Raw genomic sequence first — 18,714 nt, forward strand, 5'->3', positions numbered from 1 at the left:
CTATTTGTATTTGGCATCCTTGAAGAAAACATCTTTTCTATCTTGGTGAGTCTAAAATTCTGCATGTAAATCAATATCTATCATATCTCATCATTATCAATTTAAAGCATCTATCTAGGCCTAAAAAATATCTTAACCCCTAAACAACTAAGCTTAATTGTAAAACTAAACTATCTGGTCTTCAACCCCATCAGAGGCTTGAGAAGGAATAAAAATAATTACTGTGTGTACAGGGAATGCAGGTTAGCAGCTTCCCAGATGAGAAGATGACAGAGACAGTTTGCTACCTGAGCAGTCACGCAAAACTCTGTATAACGTTGCAGCATCGTCTTCTGGCACAATATACCTGACAGACATGAGGCAGGAACTATTGAGCACTTATTTTCACTGTCTTGGCAGAGTTTGGGTGTCAACTCTGCCTGCATCCAACTTGCCCATTTTTAGGCAGTATTCTGTCTGTGGTAGAAACAAGGACATTTTCCCCAATGGCTTGTTTGCCACATTTGAAGCCATCTCCACAAGGAGGTTCTTTGATACTCATCATCTTCTTTAAGGTAGGCTGAGTGTTGACAGAAGTTAACCTGTCTCATTGTAAATGAATCTTTAAAATAACAAAAACAGCTTTAAATGCCAAATTCTGTATGTCTCTGAGGGTTTTGAAGACTTTATTGAACTATTACTATAGAATCATATCTATCTTTTACACTTAGGATGTATATTCTTGTGATAAAAATAGACTGGTAATTGATATGACCATGATTTGATCAACTAACAATTACCTTGCATAACTTACTTATCCTAAACATCCTGCAATAGCACTTTCAAAGTTTTGGAAGTTAGCCTTTTATTATAATTAGCCTTGTGTGGGTACAAAACATCACATTAGAGTATATATATATACACACACACACAAATATATATAATCTTAAATTTGAATTCTATACCAATGTATCTAAAATTAAACTTATTTTGCATCTATATACAAAATTCTAGACCAGTGAATTTAAAATACCCTTGCGAGTAACAATTAAGGCATTAAGTTGAGGAAACACTAGACTACAAAGGGTATCATGCTGCTGAGACTCTTAAAGGACCGTGATATGGTTTAGATGTGAAACGCCCCCTATAGGCTCATGTGCTTTGACACTCCATCCCCAGCTGGTGGTGTAGTTTGGAAGGTTAAGAAGCATTTAGAAGGCGCAGCCACTCCTGCATTTATCCCTCCTCTCCTGTATTCATCCCTTCAATAAATCTCTTTGAAAAGATTTGCTGCCCAATGATGACTCTCTCATCCAAATAAGTCCAGAAGAGAAGAAGGAGCCTGGCTTAGGCTCCTACGCTCCTCAGCTCAGCTGGGGTTGGGGAAATCCTGCTCTGGGAACAGCAACACTTCTGCTGAGGAGGCCTCCCCTCAGAGCTGTGTGGTTCCTGGGTTCCCATGTCCCAGGATGCCCTTCCACAGGGACACTGTCCCACCTCAGAGCTGTGTGGTCCCTGGGCCCCAGGTCTCAGGATGCCCTTCCACAGGGACACTGTCCCACCTCAGAGCTGTGTGGTTCCTGCGCCCCCTTGTCGTAGGATGCCCTTGCACAGGCACACAGTCCCACCTCAGAGCTGTGTGGTTCCTGGGCCCTAGGTCTCAGGATGCCTTTGCACAGGGACACTGTCCCACCTCAGAGCTGTGTGGTTCCTGCGCCCCCATGTCTCAGGATGCTCTTCCACTCAATACCTTCCCATCTCAGAGCTGTTTGGTTCCAGGGCTCCTGAGTTCCAGGAGGCCCTGTCATCAGAACAGGAAGCCCAACATGCCTTCTGCCATGTTTTCCCTCCACTGTAGACAATATCCCTCCTGGAACTATGAGTCAAAATAGGCCCGGTCACCCTTAAGTTGCTTCTGTCAGGGTATTTTATCACAACAACAGAAAGGAAACTATTACAGCCTGCAAAGAAAGTCAAATTGAAGGTTAATTAAATGAGTCACATCACGAGTATCAACTCTGTTGCCCATCCTCTTTGAGGTCACTTAATCTATGACAGTCACCTTTGCTATTTAGGAACAGGTCTGGAGCCCCCATTTTAAAGAGCAGTTATATCAAGTAAGACTCTGAGATCTTATCAAAACCCACTCTTGCTACAAAACAAGCCTGTTTTGTCCAATGCAAATAGTTTGTTTGCAAAAAAACATAGTAGTTCATCTGTTCTGCCCTAGTATTGTCATTTGTAGATAAAATGGCAATAAAAATTTGAAAGCCATGTGCCACAAAGGTTTAGTTGATGGTAGTTAATGGTCTTTGGCATGTATGTTGAGCAAGAGTCTGTCATGAATTTATCTGGACTGCAACTTTCTTGAAAGTAAGGCATGCATTATGTGGGTGGAGTATTCGTGGGAGTGTGCACATGCTCAGTAAAATGTGGCTCTGAGTGTGGCCTACACAACTGCTTTGGAAACCTGTCGTTCTTTGTCATGTGCAGTCTTGACCCTGCCTGCCCTGTGAACATTCACTCTCCTCTCTGGAGCAGTGAGCGGGGGAGAGGGGGTGTCACTTTACTTATTACCAAAACCCATTTCCAGAATGGGTAATTGTGTTCTGACTCATGCAGTTCCCCTGCGTTTCCTGGCTGTTTCCTGTGACTTATGGCTTCCTCTTGGCCCCTTAATGGCTATGTAATGAAGCAACATATTTCAAAGTCATGGCTGTGTTTCAGACTTTCCTTAAGTAATGTCTCAGTGAAGGGCCAGCCTACAGCCTGGCACACAAATACCCTACCTGTGTCCCAAAGGCAAGAAGCCGCATACCAACACCTTTAAGCAGAAGGTGACTTCTACAGGCCAAAGAGCCTTTGGGCTGAAAGCTTTTAAGTGTGTTAATGTTTCACACGAGTTGAACGTGTTTATTGGCTTTGCTCCACATCTCCTGCCAATTTTAGCCATAAACTTGGTTGTATGATTTTTAACCTTCTTCAGCCTCAGGTTCCACGTCAGCAAAATGCTGATAACACTAATGTCCGTCTCCAGGATTTTTATGAAGATCAGTCAGGCAGACTATTTGGAAATGCTAAGGCCAGAGCACGGCTCATGGGGAGGTTCAAAAATGCCCTACCTTGCGGTCTGATTAGTTTCCTTTGGGGTCGTCCATCGGGAAGTCATTGTCAGATGACTCAAGTCTCCCTGGAGCTACAGAGCTAGGGATTCTAATAGAACATCAGGTGGAGCTTCAAGGCCCATGTAGGAGGGCTTAGAGCAGGGAAAACTGAACTCACATAGAGGTCAGGGTGGCCTCCCCAAGGGAGGATACATCTGTCGGTGAGTCTAGTCATTTGCTCATGGAATCCATGTATGGAGTGACTTCCCACCAGAGGAGAAGATCTGCATCATAAAACCCTCACTAGAGGCAGTGAGGGAATGAAGACATTGAAGACAGACACACAGCCGCATGTAGAGTGTGGGATCAGGTGGGGCTCTGGCTACCTAGCAACCCAGAACCTCACTGTGTCTAATCCGCACAGCACACAGGGAGGGCAGCGGTTTGCTGGCCTGGAGGGCTCTGTAGGGAAGCAGTCTCAAGCTCTAAACATCTGGGAGGAGAAAGTTGCTATTCTTTGCACACACTGGTCACTCTGTCACAGACACTCAAGGGACCCCTGAGAACTGTGACAACCCTCTTGAGCCTGGCCTATATGGGGGGAACTGACTTTGTAAAAGATCTCATGAGTATGAAGCCTTGGAGTTCTGGACCTGGTTGTGTCCATGTCAACAGTGCGCATTCCCTGGGGAATTCGCTCACCGAGGTCTCCCTGAGCTCCCTACAGACAAACTGTGTTAGACCTGGCAAACAATGGTGATCATCAATACAGTGCCTGGCACAAGGATCTGACTGTTTAGGCAAGATAAGAGCGAAAGCGATCAGTAATGTAGTCAGTGGAGAGTCAAGAGGGAAGCTGTCGAAGTTATGCCTTGTATAGTTTTGGAACGTTTGAATGTTGGGGTGGGGTTTCCAGTAGGGAATCAGTGAGCACCTGAGATCTAAATTAAGATTTTAGAGTGCTCAGAACGCAGTAGGGGAAGAAGAGGGAAGGCTGGAAGCCTGAGAAACACATGCTTTATTCTTGCACAGGGTGGAGTCCAGTTTGGCTAGTCCATGGGAAAACTCAGGTATGTGGTAGAAGCACTCTGGAGCGTTAGCTGTGGAGCAGACATAGAGGGCCAGGGCAGTCATTTGGACACAAGGATTTGGAATTTCATACCAGGTGTAACTGGCAATCTTGGAGGTGTTAGGTTTTGTGCCTTAAAAAAAAAAAAAAAAAAAAAAAAAAGCCCAAATCACACCTCAAGGTTGCAAAGATCTGTGGTGTTTGCACAGTGATTTCGTGGGGTTTAAAGCAGAAGTAAGGAGACCAATAAATAATTACAGAGAGATGGCGATGGCTGAGATTGGGTTCTGGCACAATAGTAGACACACGCACATGGCAAATCAGCAGTTGTGTGTGGTGAGTGCCAAGGTGATGGCTGCAGATGGAGGGTAAGCCACGTCCTGCAGCGTCCCTGGAGATGCTGGAAGGAGAAGCCTCTGAGAGGGCACGCTGTGGCATCTCATGCTGATGAATTTGCATTTATACCACAAGATGGGCCACTGGAGGTTAAGAAGCTGGGAAATGAACCGATCAGATTAATGCGCTCATGGAGCGTGTTTATTTCTCTTCCTGGGTATTTCCTAAGCCAGGCGTTTATTGAATTTAGGGTAATGGATGGGAGAGGTGGGCCGGCGTCACTGAGGGCCAAGATGGATGGGCAGCATATTCCTTTGTATAACAGTTAAGGGGGTGTTAAGGGGAGTTTAAGCTTGCCACTGTGAAAGGCTTATTTATCTTGTAAATAAATACTTACCAGAGAGGCCACATAAGCCTTCCTCCTGGCAGGCCCCTCCAGGTGTGACATGATCTCACCGCAGCAGAACTGACATGGTGTACACTCCATGAGTAGACATCCTGCATGGCAGGGGAGGATTTATATAAGCGCCAATGGCTAAGATTTTGGGAAAGGCAGGGGCATAGAGTGTATAAAGGGACATCTCTGCTACTGATGTGAACGGGGTGCACTGTGTTCTGTGCAGTGTTCTCATATCCTAAAATTGAGACCCGTTAGCACTGAGGAACTCAAAGTAAGTCAGAGAAGAGTGAAACCGAGTTTGGGATGGGGGTCTCTCCGCATTGTGATCCTTGGGGACGATTTTTGAGATCCCTGACCTTTCACCTCTGATGTGTTAATTTAGCGATGGATTGGACCACCTTTCCTTTGCTCCCATCCTCCTAATGCATGCTTAGCCTTCATAGCGGCACATGTGTTCTGTGAGGCTGGGCTTGCAGGTGATGAGCTCACTGCTCTCATGTAGGTGGGAAGTGTTCGTGCATGTGCACAAGCAAGCATGTGACCATACTCCCAAATCTTGATTTTTCAGGTTACAGAACTCAACAATGTGAAAAACGTAGCCCGACTGCCAAAGAGCACCAAGAAACACGCTATAGGGATTTATTTCAGTGATGACACCTCAAAGACGTTTGCCTGTGAATCAGGTTAGTTTGAGGCAAGTGGGGGAGGGGTCTCCGGCCTTCTATCTTGGATTCCTGGGCAGAGGGGGCTAATGCTTTGTGGGGGGTTTTGTTTCGTTTTGTTTGCATTCCCACAGATCTTGAGGCAGATGAGTGGTGCAAAGTTCTCCGGATGGAGTGTGTGGGGACCAGAATCAATGACATCAGCCTCGGAGAGCCTGATTTATTGGCTACCGGGGTGGAACGGGAGCAGAGTGGTATGTGTGCCATGTTCTCATCTTTTATCTCTCTCATAAACTGTTTTGTTCTCTTACGGTAAAGCACAAGGCATTGCCATTATATATGTTATGAGTTGTAAAAAAAAATGTATGAGGTAAGCTATAGCAACAATCAGTGTTAATAATGCAGTCGATGTTTTCCTCAAAAGTTTTGTAATGGTTAATAGAAAAGTGTCCACGTTAATGGCGTCAGTCAGAAACTCTGAGAAGCACAAGATGTGCCAGCTGAATGGAAGATGCTATATTAATATTCAACTGCTGCATTTGCACAGGAGTTCCGCCCTAAAGCTGTTGGGGCTTCTCCCCCCCCCTCCCCATTTTGTACTTAGTGTTGGAATCCGGACCATGAGTGCAGGCCTCTATTTACAATGCACAGACCATGATGAGTAATGATTTCCACCTTGCCTTTTCACTTAAAATGTGTTTGAACACTTTCCAAAGTTTTAAATAGAATTTAACCCCCGCAAATATTTTGTCAAGTTTAAACCCACTTTAAAAATCTGTGATAAAAAACCAAAACAATAACAAAAAAAAAAAAAAAAAAAATCACCGCCAAATCCTTGAGCCAACTGAGTTCCATGCAACATCTAGGAATAAATCTTTTAAAATAATAATGACCAAAATATTCATGAACGCTTTAGCAAAAATCAATGTTGATTCATAGTCCAAGCCCGGCATAATTGCTTCATCTTCAAATAGCTGAGCCTAGAGGAGATTGGACCCTATGGTCCTGCTTCAAGCCTGGCTTGATCTATGAGCCCTTGTCAGAGTGGAAAGGGCTCTGGGTCACCTGGATTGATGGCAGACGTGGCCGAGGTGGAATTGCACTGGTACTCTCGGTGCACAATCCGGTTGTTAGTTAATGCGTTTTCCCCTCCCAACCATGGCTGTGCCTTCATGGCACAGCTACAGTCTTCACCCCACATTGAATACATTGTGCCTACCACAATCTCTTGCCACGTAACTGCTGTTCATCAAACGCGGAAGTGCTGGCTCGTATAGAGGGGAACTCCTGTCAGGTTGAGAACTGGAGCTACTGACTTGGCTCAAGTCATTTACCAAGGCCATTCACACCAGCCCAGATCTTCCTTCTGTGGGTCACTCAGTCTGCGGAGGGATGGACTGAGGGAGATAGCGTGGGCCTTGAGGACACAGTCCTGGGTGTGGAAAGCACGGCAGAGCTTGACTGCTCTTACTCTCTAGAGAGGCTGGATCAGCACTGAGCTTGCAACACATTTGTGTCTGTGGAGTAGCAGAAGCTCACAGTGCTAAAATTCAAACTGAGAGGCCATGCCCAGGCTTTCCTTTTTGCCTGTCAGCTTCGTGTGCTTGGCTTTTCTCTTGTTACGGTTTTGTACAAAACTCCACTATTTCTTAGAAAGTACTTTATAATCGTATTTTGTAAAAGTTCAAATAAGTGCAGTTAAAATGATTTCTCAGCAAGAGCGTGCTAGGCAAGCACTCTGCTGCTAACGTCTCTCTCCAAAACCCCACTAACTTGTCTTACGGCAAATCACTTTGCCTCTAAGAGATTCCACTAAAACTCTTTTACCTCTCACTTCCTGCCAACAGTGTTGTATCCATGGATGCAGAACTCTCAAGGGGGCATAGCTGTTTTATGATAGTTTCTAGAAAGCACTCAACATTTGGCTTATTGACAGTTTAAATTAAATTTAAAAACTTAAATAGTGGATGCCTGAACCCATTCACAAACACATGCTTGATATAACTATTTTCTAACGTCAAGTAAAATACAGAGATTTTGATAATTGTTCTTATAGAACGGCTAATTTAGAACACTATTAATATAAAATTGTTAGCATCACACTACCTTCCCAGATGTCCAGGAGCTACTATAGGATGGGCAGATAGAATTGTGCTTGCAAATGCCATAGTGTTTTTTTTTTTTAATCCATATTTCACATAGAGATTTTTGACTCTGTAACTTTTTGTGTTAATGGATGTGTTAAATAGTAATGTTGAAAACAGTGTGTGCAGGTGAGATCCTTGTTTGCAGTCACCAGCTAAGCCAGCTGTCATCATCTTGTTGACATTTTCAACAGTCCCTCCTGGAAGCAAAGGGCTGTCTCTTTTCAGGGCTAAAGAAAGCTCTTTGGTCAGACTATTTTAAGTATATCCCTTGGCATCTTTACAATTGCTGGTCAGTTAATTACACGCTGTTACTGTGGAATGTGCTTTGAAATTTTGGGGTACAGCTTGATTCAGTTGATTATAGAACCATAAGCTGATCGGTGTTACTTTCAGACCACCAATCACAAACACATCCTTTCGCACCTGTACCTTTTGAGAATATAAAAGTGTGGGTGTAATTAATGTGTGCTCAGCAGGGGGAAAGCTGCTTTTAGCGACTTCAATGCTCTGATCTTTTATTGGCATATTTTTATGATGCAAATTGGAAAAGTCTAAAAATGATCTTTGTTCATGTAAGCAGTGTTTAGTGTGTGTTGATACCCAGAGTGTACCATTATGCTATGTAATAGCACCTCAGTTTTTTGTGATAGTTCATTTATAACTTTTACCTCACTGAATGTTCCACCAAATGCTAGCATGTACATGTTTTTAATAGCCCTTATGTTCCTGTGATGTCTTTGCTTTTTTTTTGTTTCCGGGGACTGAGGACTAACCTTTTGTTTTTCTCCCAGAGAGATTCAATGTGTATTTGATGCCATCTCCTAACTTAGATGTCCATGGCGAATGTGCCTTGCAGATTACATATGAGTACATCTGTCTTTGGGACATCCAGAATCCCAGAGTCAAACTCATCTCTTGGCCGCTAAGTGCCCTGCGGCGGTATGGACGTGACACCACGTGGTTCACTTTTGAGGCAGGGAGGTGAGTTCATGGCTTTTCATACATCTTTTCCCAGTGTCCTCTCACCTCCTCCAGGTTCAGCTCATGGTAACCGGGCCGGAAGCATACTTTGGAAAATTTATAAACTGTGCACAGTGTTCAGGCACCTGGCATGCCTTGATTCCCAGAGAGGATTTTACCACTCCATAGATATGACATGAGTTTTCATTACTTGATTTGATGGCATGCCACAAACTCAAGCCGAACTGGTAAACTCTCCCATGGACGGGGATAAGCTAAATAGAAGCCAGCTTCCTGCTTCCTTGCTGTAATTCAGTGTGTACCGCTCTGTGGGAACTAACAGGGTAGATCATACACAGGAGGGCTGCCGAGGTCCTGTGTATGCCCAGCTAACCGAGGTCCATCAAAGCTACTCACTATCAAACAACTGGCGGAGATGCCAGAATGCTGGAACGCTGGAGTGCTTGGTTCTGAGTCTTGCTTGCTGTCAGCCCAGTGAGCCTTCTTAGGGCTTCCTGTCTCTCCGGTTAAGAGGCAAATGCAGAGTGAAGAGACTACAGTTCCAATTGGGTGAAATCGTAGCCTAGAAAGAGAGCCTTCTGGTCAGTGTTTCATTTTACCTCCCCCACCTGCCTACTCTTCCTCCTTAAGAGTTTTGGTTCCTCTTAAAGGCAAAAACTAGCCACCTTTTGCATTTTAAAATTTCAGGGCACTCAAGTTTTAAGAAATAGAAAGCTCATCAAACTCTTCAACATTCTAGCACGGATCAGAGAGGGCGTCAGAAACCCTGACCCTAACTGAGGATCATGGCTGGCTCTAGGCTTCTGGGGGAAGTAGAGCCAGCTTTCCTTAAAGGTGTGGCTTCTGGCAGGTAGTCCTCACTCCAATGCATGGTCTTACATGCAGGCACATGTAAACAGCACAAACTGGGTAGTGGGTTATTAAGCAGCAGCAACAACAAAACAAAACACAAAACCAGGCTAGAGACACAAAGTTGAGTGGTAGGATGGGAGATAGGGAGCTGGGGATAAATCTGGGAGGAGCCGGAGGAGATGTAGGGCTTAATGTGATCAAACTACACTGAACAGAACTATCAAAGACTTGGTAAAAGTGTTATATTAAAAATGGAACCTAAGCCCCTAATGTGTGTTGAAGTGTCACTGAAGTGTAACAGCTTGCAGCACTCGTGGTAGTTGGTTAAAGCTGATGGCTCCTTTACAGTAAATGATGCTGATTTACAGAGAGTAAAGGCAGAGGCTCCAGTCACTTTCCACGTCGCTAATTCATGCGAACAGCTGAGACTTGACTCCCCTCAGGCCAGCCAGTTTACCTCAGTTTAAATAGAGCCTGTGTATTTAAAACTTACCTTTTGGAATTATGATCAATTTAACATTTTCACCACACTCTAAAAAATAAGACAAAGTTTTCTCTCCCACGTGTAGTTCATTGGTCTACCCTCTTTCCTTTTTGTTTCGTTGTTAGTCTCCTTGTTTTTGAAATGGTGCATCATGCAGCCCAGGCTACCCTTGAACTTGATCCTCCTGCCTCCAACTCCTTAGCGCTAGATGAAAGACGTGCACCATACACCTGGCCTGGCTTATTTTCAAGGACAGAGAAATGACTTGGAGACAAGAATGGCCACGACACTAAACAATAAAGTTCACATTGAGATTGTGCTCCCTCTTTGACCTGAGTACTTGCCTGCACAGACTGGTGTGTCTCCCCTTTCTGTCTCTCTGTGTTCTCTTAGGACTTTGGGAGCATGGTGAAGGCTTGCAGAACACAGCAAGTGAGAAACACAAAGTACTATCACTACTTCCTATTTTTTTCTGAAATGCAAAGAAAGACGGAATTTTACCATTACTACCCAGGAGCTAGATAATAAGAGCATTTGTGTCCTCCAAGTGTGAAGCACTCACACCTGCCTTTATTTTATTAGTAAAGATAATTTCCTCCTTGCTTATATTTGGACCTCTGCAAAGCAAGGCACTTCCGTAATAATTAGCTGTGTAGCGCCTTCTCTGACTTTTAGCAGCGAGCGGACGTGAGGCTGCCACTGATTTTACACTGCAAATTGGAGGTTGTGAAATAAACTTTTGTTTCTTCTTTGTGGTGGATCTGGGAACAATGGGAGTTAAGCATCCCCCAGCTGCCTGTGCACTGGGAATATATGTCCCTGATCTCATAACATTGTTGTTAAGATGAATAAAGGCACATGGAAGGACGCCGGGGGCAGAGCCTAGAAAGTAGTGGGTAGCTGAATCAACCCAAAGTGACCAAGCAAAGACATCCACTGTCGGTCACGACTTAGGGCCTAGGAGTGGGGATGGCTTCAGGCATGGCTTGAGTCAGTGCTCAGGTGACAAAGCTCAGTGTCCTTGGCTAGCCTCACTTCTACCAATATGTCTATTTCCTGGATGTCTTGGTGTCTTTTGGGAGCTTTGGAATCTTCCCAAAAAGGCCAGTGGGAGACAGAGATAACGACAATATGTTGACCTTTATATATCCGGCGCGACACTCCGGCTCTGTACAAAGCCCACAGGATGGGAGCAGAGTTGGGAATGTCTCCCAAAGCACGGAATGGGCTTGTTGCCTTTGAAAGGGGGGAATATGTGAGGCTTTCAAACCATAGTGTGTGTCCAGCATAGCATTGTTCCAAGGAAAAAGGGTCAAGAGGGGTTATTTTATGTGTGTGCCTGATACTATGTGTATTGTGTATGTGTATGTGATACGTATGTGATGTGTATGTGTATGTGAATGTATATATGATGTGTATATGATGTGTGTGTGTGTGTGTGTGTGTGTGGTAGCATGTGATGTGTATGCCTGTGTCTATGGTACTATGTGTATGTGAGAGTAGGTGCCTCTGGAGGCCTGAAGGGGGCATCAGATCCCCTGGAGCTGGAGTACCAGGTGGCTGTGAACCACCTGATGTGGGTTCAGGGACCCAATCTCCAGGCCTTTGAAAGAGCAGCAGGCATTCTTCGCCTCTGTGCCATCTCTGCTGCCCCTGTATCATGCCTGGTCTTGTCAGCATGTCATCCCTTACTTACGAAGCCACCTCAGCATGTTCAAGGAAGGTCTCCATCAGTAAGCCACAGACTCAGGAAGCCCCCTCCCAAGCTATGTGCTGCTACAGTAATGCCCTTAGCTGGAATTCTGCTTTGGGGCCCCCTTTTGTTCTTTTCTCAGAGTCTGGGCACACGTAACCAGAGTCATCTACCTTTTCTAGGTAGCTGTGGGGGTGGGGCCGAACCCCTTAGACCTTCAGCCTCTACTTCTCCCTTTCCAACTCTATTGTCATGTTTTTCCCCTTGAAGAAATTTGGAGATGAAGCATAAAACTTGTAATAAACTGCAATTGTACAAAGATATGCCCCTGGCATTAAAAAGTAACAATTAACTTGTTTTAGTGATCTGAAGACATTGCTTTTTTTTTTTTTTTTTTTTTTTTTTTTTTTTTTTTTTGTCTAAGGTGTCTGCCTTTAGCCTGCTGTTTTTTGGGGGTTTTTTGTTTTTGTTTTTTTCTGCTTTGGAGCCCTGACATCTCACATGTGTGAATCAACCTGTCAGAGGCTGGAGTTTTCCACGGGAAGATCCAACTGGCAGGATGTTCTCCAGGCAGCTCTACTCCCATGGGACCTTGCCAGAAGTGCTGTCATTTGGAGAAGGGTGACAGGTGCTCAGTGAGCTTCCCTCTTACTGTTTCGAGCTGGCTGCTGGGTTCACACGCTTCAACGTCAGGCTTTGCCTCACCTCCGAATGATTTAAATTAATACCCTGGGATTTTGCCTCTTCAGGAGTGACAGAAGCTCAGGAGACATTTGGCAGAATGTGCTAAATAATCTCCACACACGAATGCCCTTCTTCGCTGACCAGAGAGGGAGAGTCTCGCTTGTGCCTTTGACATCATTTAAAAACGAAATTTTAGGTATGCCAAGAAAGGTGGGCACTTGGATTCCAAGCACAAGTGCCTCCCTGAAATGTATGAAAGGGGCTTTTGTTTGGGATGGGAGGTCATCTGAACAGGCCTGAAAAAATAGAGAGTGGCTTTTCACTTAGTTCACACTAACTTCAGGCTAACTGGTGAGGTGGCATTCTACTGGAAAGGTTGAACTCTCTCCTAATGGAAGAGTCTATCAGAAAAACAAAAGCTATGTTGATATTTGTGACTTGTGTTCTGGCTCCCAAGCCATTGAACAGCCTCTAATATCTCAGAGTTTCACTGGTGATTCATTTCTCACTGTCCAGGAAGAAAAACTAAAGGCCGGGGCATCCTCTGTTCTCACCGTGTGGAGTAGAGGGATTCAGATAGGATGCTGGGACACACACAGACTTGCTCTGGAGGAATGAAGCCCTCTTAGAGTATCCCAGTTTCCCACTGTAATAAAGCACTCTCCCCAAAAGTAGTCCCCAAGACTGCCCTCACTTCTGATCCCAGTGTAAGTTCAGGCCAAGGTCTAGTTTCTCCTCTTCACCCAAACATGTTCCATCCCCGACCATTTTCAATCACACTGTATCCTAGATGTCTTTCTGGAAGGTGATCCCCACCTTTCCTCTGAGATAAAGATGTGATTTGAGACATCCTTCAGAGAGCATCCAAGGTAAAACCAGTGGGTAAAGAGAAACGAGGAAAGGGGCCACAAGGTACCAGCACACCTACTTCCGCTGCCATTCCTGCGCTTTCATGCCTGGAACCCCTAAGGACGTTTTTCTCTTGTGTTTTCTGAAAAGCTGACCAACTCTCATCACTGTGCTGGGTTACGTAAAGCCATTAGTCTGATGTGTTTTTCTTTTTCTTGCCTTGGGCCCTGCCCCCATTAAACTGTTTTGTCAAAGCCTCTATAGTAACATTTTAATGTGTTCAGAAGGAAGGTGCTTATGAAACAGCTTTAAGCCAATCAGTCAGACAAAGCAAGTAGGATGGGAGGGTTTGTGGGCCAGGATTGGAAATGGATGAAGGAAATTGTGTAAGAAGGCTGGGTTTGGTCCATTCCCCCACTCTGTGGGCCACACAGGACAACTGAAGGGCACACATCCTTTGGTAAACAGAAGAAAATCCCAGCATTCAAACTACAGGCCATGTGTCTGCTTTACTGAGAGTTCTTTTGTGAAAGAATGTCATGAAGCAATGGTTGATGCTCTAGCCACTTTGATTCCTTTTGTTCCTTTGTTTTTGGTCACAGTATTTAAGAGATTTAAATTGTATTACTAAAGAAAGGATCTGAATTGTGCTTTTCAAAAGGAGATGTGTGTGGGGGGTGTCTATAGCTCAGTTGATGGAAGGCTTGTGTAGTATGCACAAAGCCTTCAGTTTATGCCAACCATTGCTTAGACTGAGCTCCAGTGACCTGCTCCTGTAGGCCCAGAACTGAGGAGGGCAGGCAGGTAGTTCTGCAGTTTAAGCTCACCCTTGAGGATTTACTTAGTTGGAGGACAGCGTGGACCGATGACACCCTATCTCAAAACAAACAAGTCGAAACTTAGGCATTGTCCAAAGGATGTTTTTGTTTAAGAGTTGTTCTTGTCAGCCAAGGAGTTCTAATGTGAAGGAAGCACAGAAATGCAAGCATCAAATGGTAAGAGAGGGAGAAAACACTAACACATTAATAGATTTACCATCAATCCATACATCCATAGATGCCTGCATTTGGTAAAAATCTAAACTATATTTCTTACTGTGCATTTTAGTCAAAACAGAACCAGGCTTTAAAGGCCCCCAGAGCACCAGGCTTAAGAAGCATGTCTTTCATCCTGCAGAGCTTCTGAGTGATGGGTGCCTTCCTGCCCTCAAGGGGCAGGGCAGCCATTTAAGTAAGTAAATGAGCAATGACCTCTGTCCCAGGAGAAACAGCTGGTGACTTTGTACACTTAAAGACTCAACTAAGGTTAATTCTTTCTAATAATAATAATAATAATAATAATAATAATAATAATAATAATAATAACAATAATAATTCATTTACTTCCATTTGTGGGGAAAAAAGATGTGGGAAAAATCATGAAACCTTGCAGAACTTTGTGCAAGGAAGAAGAGTATGGTGGCTTGTGTGCACAAGAGACAAGGGCAGAGTTTTCACTGGCATAAGATGTCTTCAAACAAACTTGACGAAGAACTCAGTGAATCTTCGCTGTAGTACTTTATTAGATGTGTACAACTTAGTGAACAAAATCTCATAGTCAGCTTCACGAGCTACTTTTTGATATTGACTAATGGAAAGCAAACTGTCTTTCTTCCCTTTCCCAATATCTGGTTTTTTTCCTCATAAATCCATATTCATGAAATTTAATCAAAGCAATATTTGCCATTATTTGGTGCCCCTCCCCCATATGGCTGTGGTACTGGGATAACTATAAAAATTAGACTGGGATACACCATGCTTGTTTTTTGTTTTTTCGAGACAGGGTTTCTCTGTGTAGCCTTGACTGTCCTGGACTCACACTGTAGACCAGGCTGGCCTTGAACTCACAGCAATCCACCTGCCTCTGCCTCCTGAGTGCTGGGATTAAAGGCGTGCACCATCACTGCCTGGCCTTTCCTTGTTTTATATGGCATTAATTGTATCTACTGGGCAAGATTAAAGACAACAATGGCTTGAGCCAGATACTTCCTTAGCTTCTTTATTGTTCTATACAGTTTTTTAGACATGAAAAAACTTGAGCAACGAGTAAGGCAATGTGCGCTCTGTCAGCCAGAGACTCTGAAGTGGAAAGAAGGGGCTTCAGATAATTAGGTCCTTTAGAACAGTCAAACACAGTCTTACCATGGTTGAATATTATATCCGTACTAGCACTCTTCAGTGTTGCTGCATATGACTTTACTTAAATTCTTTAAACTATTGATGGCGGGAGCCGGAGAGATGGCTCAGCAGTTAGGAGTACTGGCTGCTCTTATAGAGCTTCTCAGCACCCACATGATGGCTCATGACAGTCTGAATCCACTTGCAGGAATCTGGGACCCTCTTCTGACCCTCAAGGTCCTCGGGCACACATGTGGTGCACAGACATAGAAGCAAACAAAACACCAATACACATAAATAAATATGCTTAAATTAAAAATATTCATACTAATTAAATATATTTGCATATGTACACAAATACACTAAAATGTATGTAATTAAAAATAATTGGTCTTGTTGCCTACTGGTGCATGGCTAGCTCCCTTTATCAGTTCGTTTGTGGTGTGGGGCAGACATGACCTTCTTTTTGGTGTTTGAACATCAATTCCTAAAATCCATTTACATTGTTTTCCTTGGAGAATTCCCCATGTGTCGCACACATTAATTCAGCAGAGCCCTGTTCCTTAAGGAGGAGTGATGGGTTGCATTTCATTTGGCACATTGCCAGGACGTTGGGCCAACATCTGAAATGGGGTTTTGGAAATGAAAGACTCCTTAGGGCTCTTGTCTGTGGGGGAAGTTAGAATAGCATGGCAGAGTGACAGACCCCTGGAGCTTACAGCCCACGTGGTGGTGATCTTCTGCTGAGAGGACCCTCCTGGGTGGGAGGAGGGACCAGTACCTCAGGGTCCCTTTGGAGTAAAATGGTGATGTACCGAATTATACTGAGAACGGAGACTCAGGGCTTACCTTGTACTTCAATTATGATTTTAAGAAAGTCACCAATCAGTACACATTAGGCAGGATTGTTGATTCCCTGCCCACTGTGACAGTAATTAATTGGACATTGACTGTTTGGTCGAGTTAATTTTATTTAGCAAATGTGAACATGTACTCTAATCACATTAAGAACAAATGGACTACAGGCTCTCAGTACATTGCCAGGTGTGGGGGCCATCCCTCTAGTCCCAGCACCCAGGAGGCAACACAGAGAGAGAGAGCGCACTATTGCCAAGTTCAAGGTCAACTTGGGATACCTAGAGTTTGAGACCAGCCAGGGCTACATGGCAGGACCCCATGTCAAAAGCAAATGAGCGGAATCTCAGCAAGTTGACCCTCTGGGAGGCAAGTTTTCAGAAGGTTCTCGGTTTTGTCTTTACAGGATGTGTGAGACTGGGGAAGGACTATTTATCTTTCAAACACGAGACGGCGAGGCCATCTACCAGAAGGTCCACTCTGCTGCCTTGGCTATAGCTGAGCAGCATGAGCGCTTGCTGCAGAGCGTGAAGAATTCAATGGTATGTTTGGAATGTCTTCTTTCTGCCCAGTGCACGCCACTACACAGTGTGGCCTGGGGATGGACACGCCGAACCATATGGCCCACTTTACATAAGCGGTTGGTTTACATCTTTACTTAACACTGTAGGGCATGGAATGAATGCTGTCCTTAGAATTCCTAACACGACCAACTGGTAAACCATCCATCCATGTATCCATCTATTTTCCCTTTAATTATCGCATATGAGTCTATGCGTTTGTTGTGTATGGTCTGCAGGATGAGCACTGACAGCCGTGCTTCCAATTCCAAATATGTAGCAAGCATACGTAAAAGAAAACAAACCGGAAATAGCAGGTAGAGAGAGGCAGAAGATAGGTGGCAAAATATGTCAGGGGCTTACAGTGTCAACTGGGAAGAGTGGGGGCTAGTAGGGTATCCTGGCTGAGAGCCAGCAAAGGTAACAATATGAAATTGTGGCTTATACCATGCAGCAGAAATTGCTTGGGAAATCCCACCTGGAGCATCCAGCTGAGATTGGTTTTCTCGATGGGTGAGCTTCTGGCTTCCTTTCCGTTCCTTTCTCAGGCATTGTTACACCCTGTGATAAACAGCAGTGACTTCTGTGTGTGTGGGAGGGGGCATGGCTTGCTTTCTAGCTGTTCTCAGAAATGTAGTATGCCTGTAGCCACTTGCTATTTCTCTTCCTGAGAGAATCAGGGGGTCACTGGGCAGGATGTTTTACAGGACACTTTGAGATAAACAGGCTTGGTACTGAGGAGGAGGAGGAGGAAGATTGTCAGTAAACTTAAACAACAGGTGACAGTTCCCCAGTATTAGTTGCAGCATTAACACTGACATTGAGTGTGTAGCAACATCTGGAGACTCAGCCATGTGAGCCTTGCCTGCCTCTGCCTATGTGTGCCTATCTTTGTCAGAAGTTATTATTTCTACTACCAGCAAAGGTGCCTAAAAAATACAAATGATAGAAGGCTGGGAGAAGTGGGGAGAATTATTCCAGCCTCAAATGAAGGATTTAAGTGACTGTGTGACATCATGCAGTGAGTAACTGTGGGAAACGAGGTGCAGTTCAACTACAGATGCCAAAGTAAGCCTGAGACAGCTCACATGGCAACTCATTTGCTATTTGTATGAAGACGCCATGACATGAGCATACACATACGTGTGTTTGGAACACCCGTCTTTTGCTTTACTTATTGTTAGGGACTCTGACTTGAAGAAACTATATTATAATTTTCAGTATCTTATAGAAGGAGAAGAAAGATTTCCAGAAATCTTTAAGGTTTTTATTTGTGTATGTGTTTGGTTTGTTTTTTTTAAAGGTGGAGTTTCTCTACAAAGCTGTGCCTGTCCTGGTACTCACTATGTAAACCAGACTGGTCTCAAACTCAGAGAGATCCACCTACCTCTGCCTTCCAAGTGCTTGGAAAAGCCACCAAGTCTGGCTTTTTAAAAATAATTTTTAAATTATGTGTGTGTCTGTGTGTGTGTGTGTGTGTGTGTGTGTGTGTGTGTGTGTACAAGCGTGTGAGCACAGTAGGTAACCATGGATGTCAGGAGACAGCATCAGATACCCTGGATCTGTGGTTATAGACAATTGTAAGTGCTGGGTAAGGCGAGCTGAGTTCTGGCCCTCTGCAAAAGCAATACACCCTCTTAACTGCTGAGCCATCGCTCCACACTCAAATATCAAGAATCCTCCAAAGGAAACACAAAGGATAGAAAATGCCTCCGAGGCAATAAAAACCAAAAAGAGCCCACTTGACATTATGAAATTTTGGGAATTTGATTACCATTTCCAATTGTGTATGTAACTTTTGTTTTGGGGGAGGCCTCCTAGGACCAGAGCTCACTGCTGAAGAGGGAAGGCAGGCAGCACTGTGTTGATATTCTGGACCAAGTGCTGGGTGTATGTGTGGTCA

At 44.3% G+C, this 18,714-nt stretch overlaps 1 protein-coding gene across 1 annotated transcript in view; it reads left to right on the plus strand.

Annotated features, from left to right (window-relative positions):
• The window catches only part of Dok5 (docking protein 5), a 145,824-nt gene that overhangs the window by 91,166 nt on the left and 35,944 nt on the right, over window positions 1-18,714 (plus strand). The window contains exons 3-6 of the mRNA XM_051143878.1: window positions 5,457-5,571; window positions 5,685-5,804; window positions 8,489-8,678; window positions 16,658-16,793. Of these exons, the coding sequence (XP_050999835.1) occupies window positions 5,457-5,571; window positions 5,685-5,804; window positions 8,489-8,678; window positions 16,658-16,793 (561 nt within the window). The remainder of the gene's footprint in view (window positions 1-5,456; window positions 5,572-5,684; window positions 5,805-8,488; window positions 8,679-16,657; window positions 16,794-18,714) is intronic.

Source organism: Acomys russatus, chromosome 4 (assembly GCF_903995435.1).
Source record: "Acomys russatus chromosome 4, mAcoRus1.1, whole genome shotgun sequence".
NCBI lineage: Eukaryota > Metazoa > Chordata > Mammalia > Rodentia > Muridae > Acomys > Acomys russatus.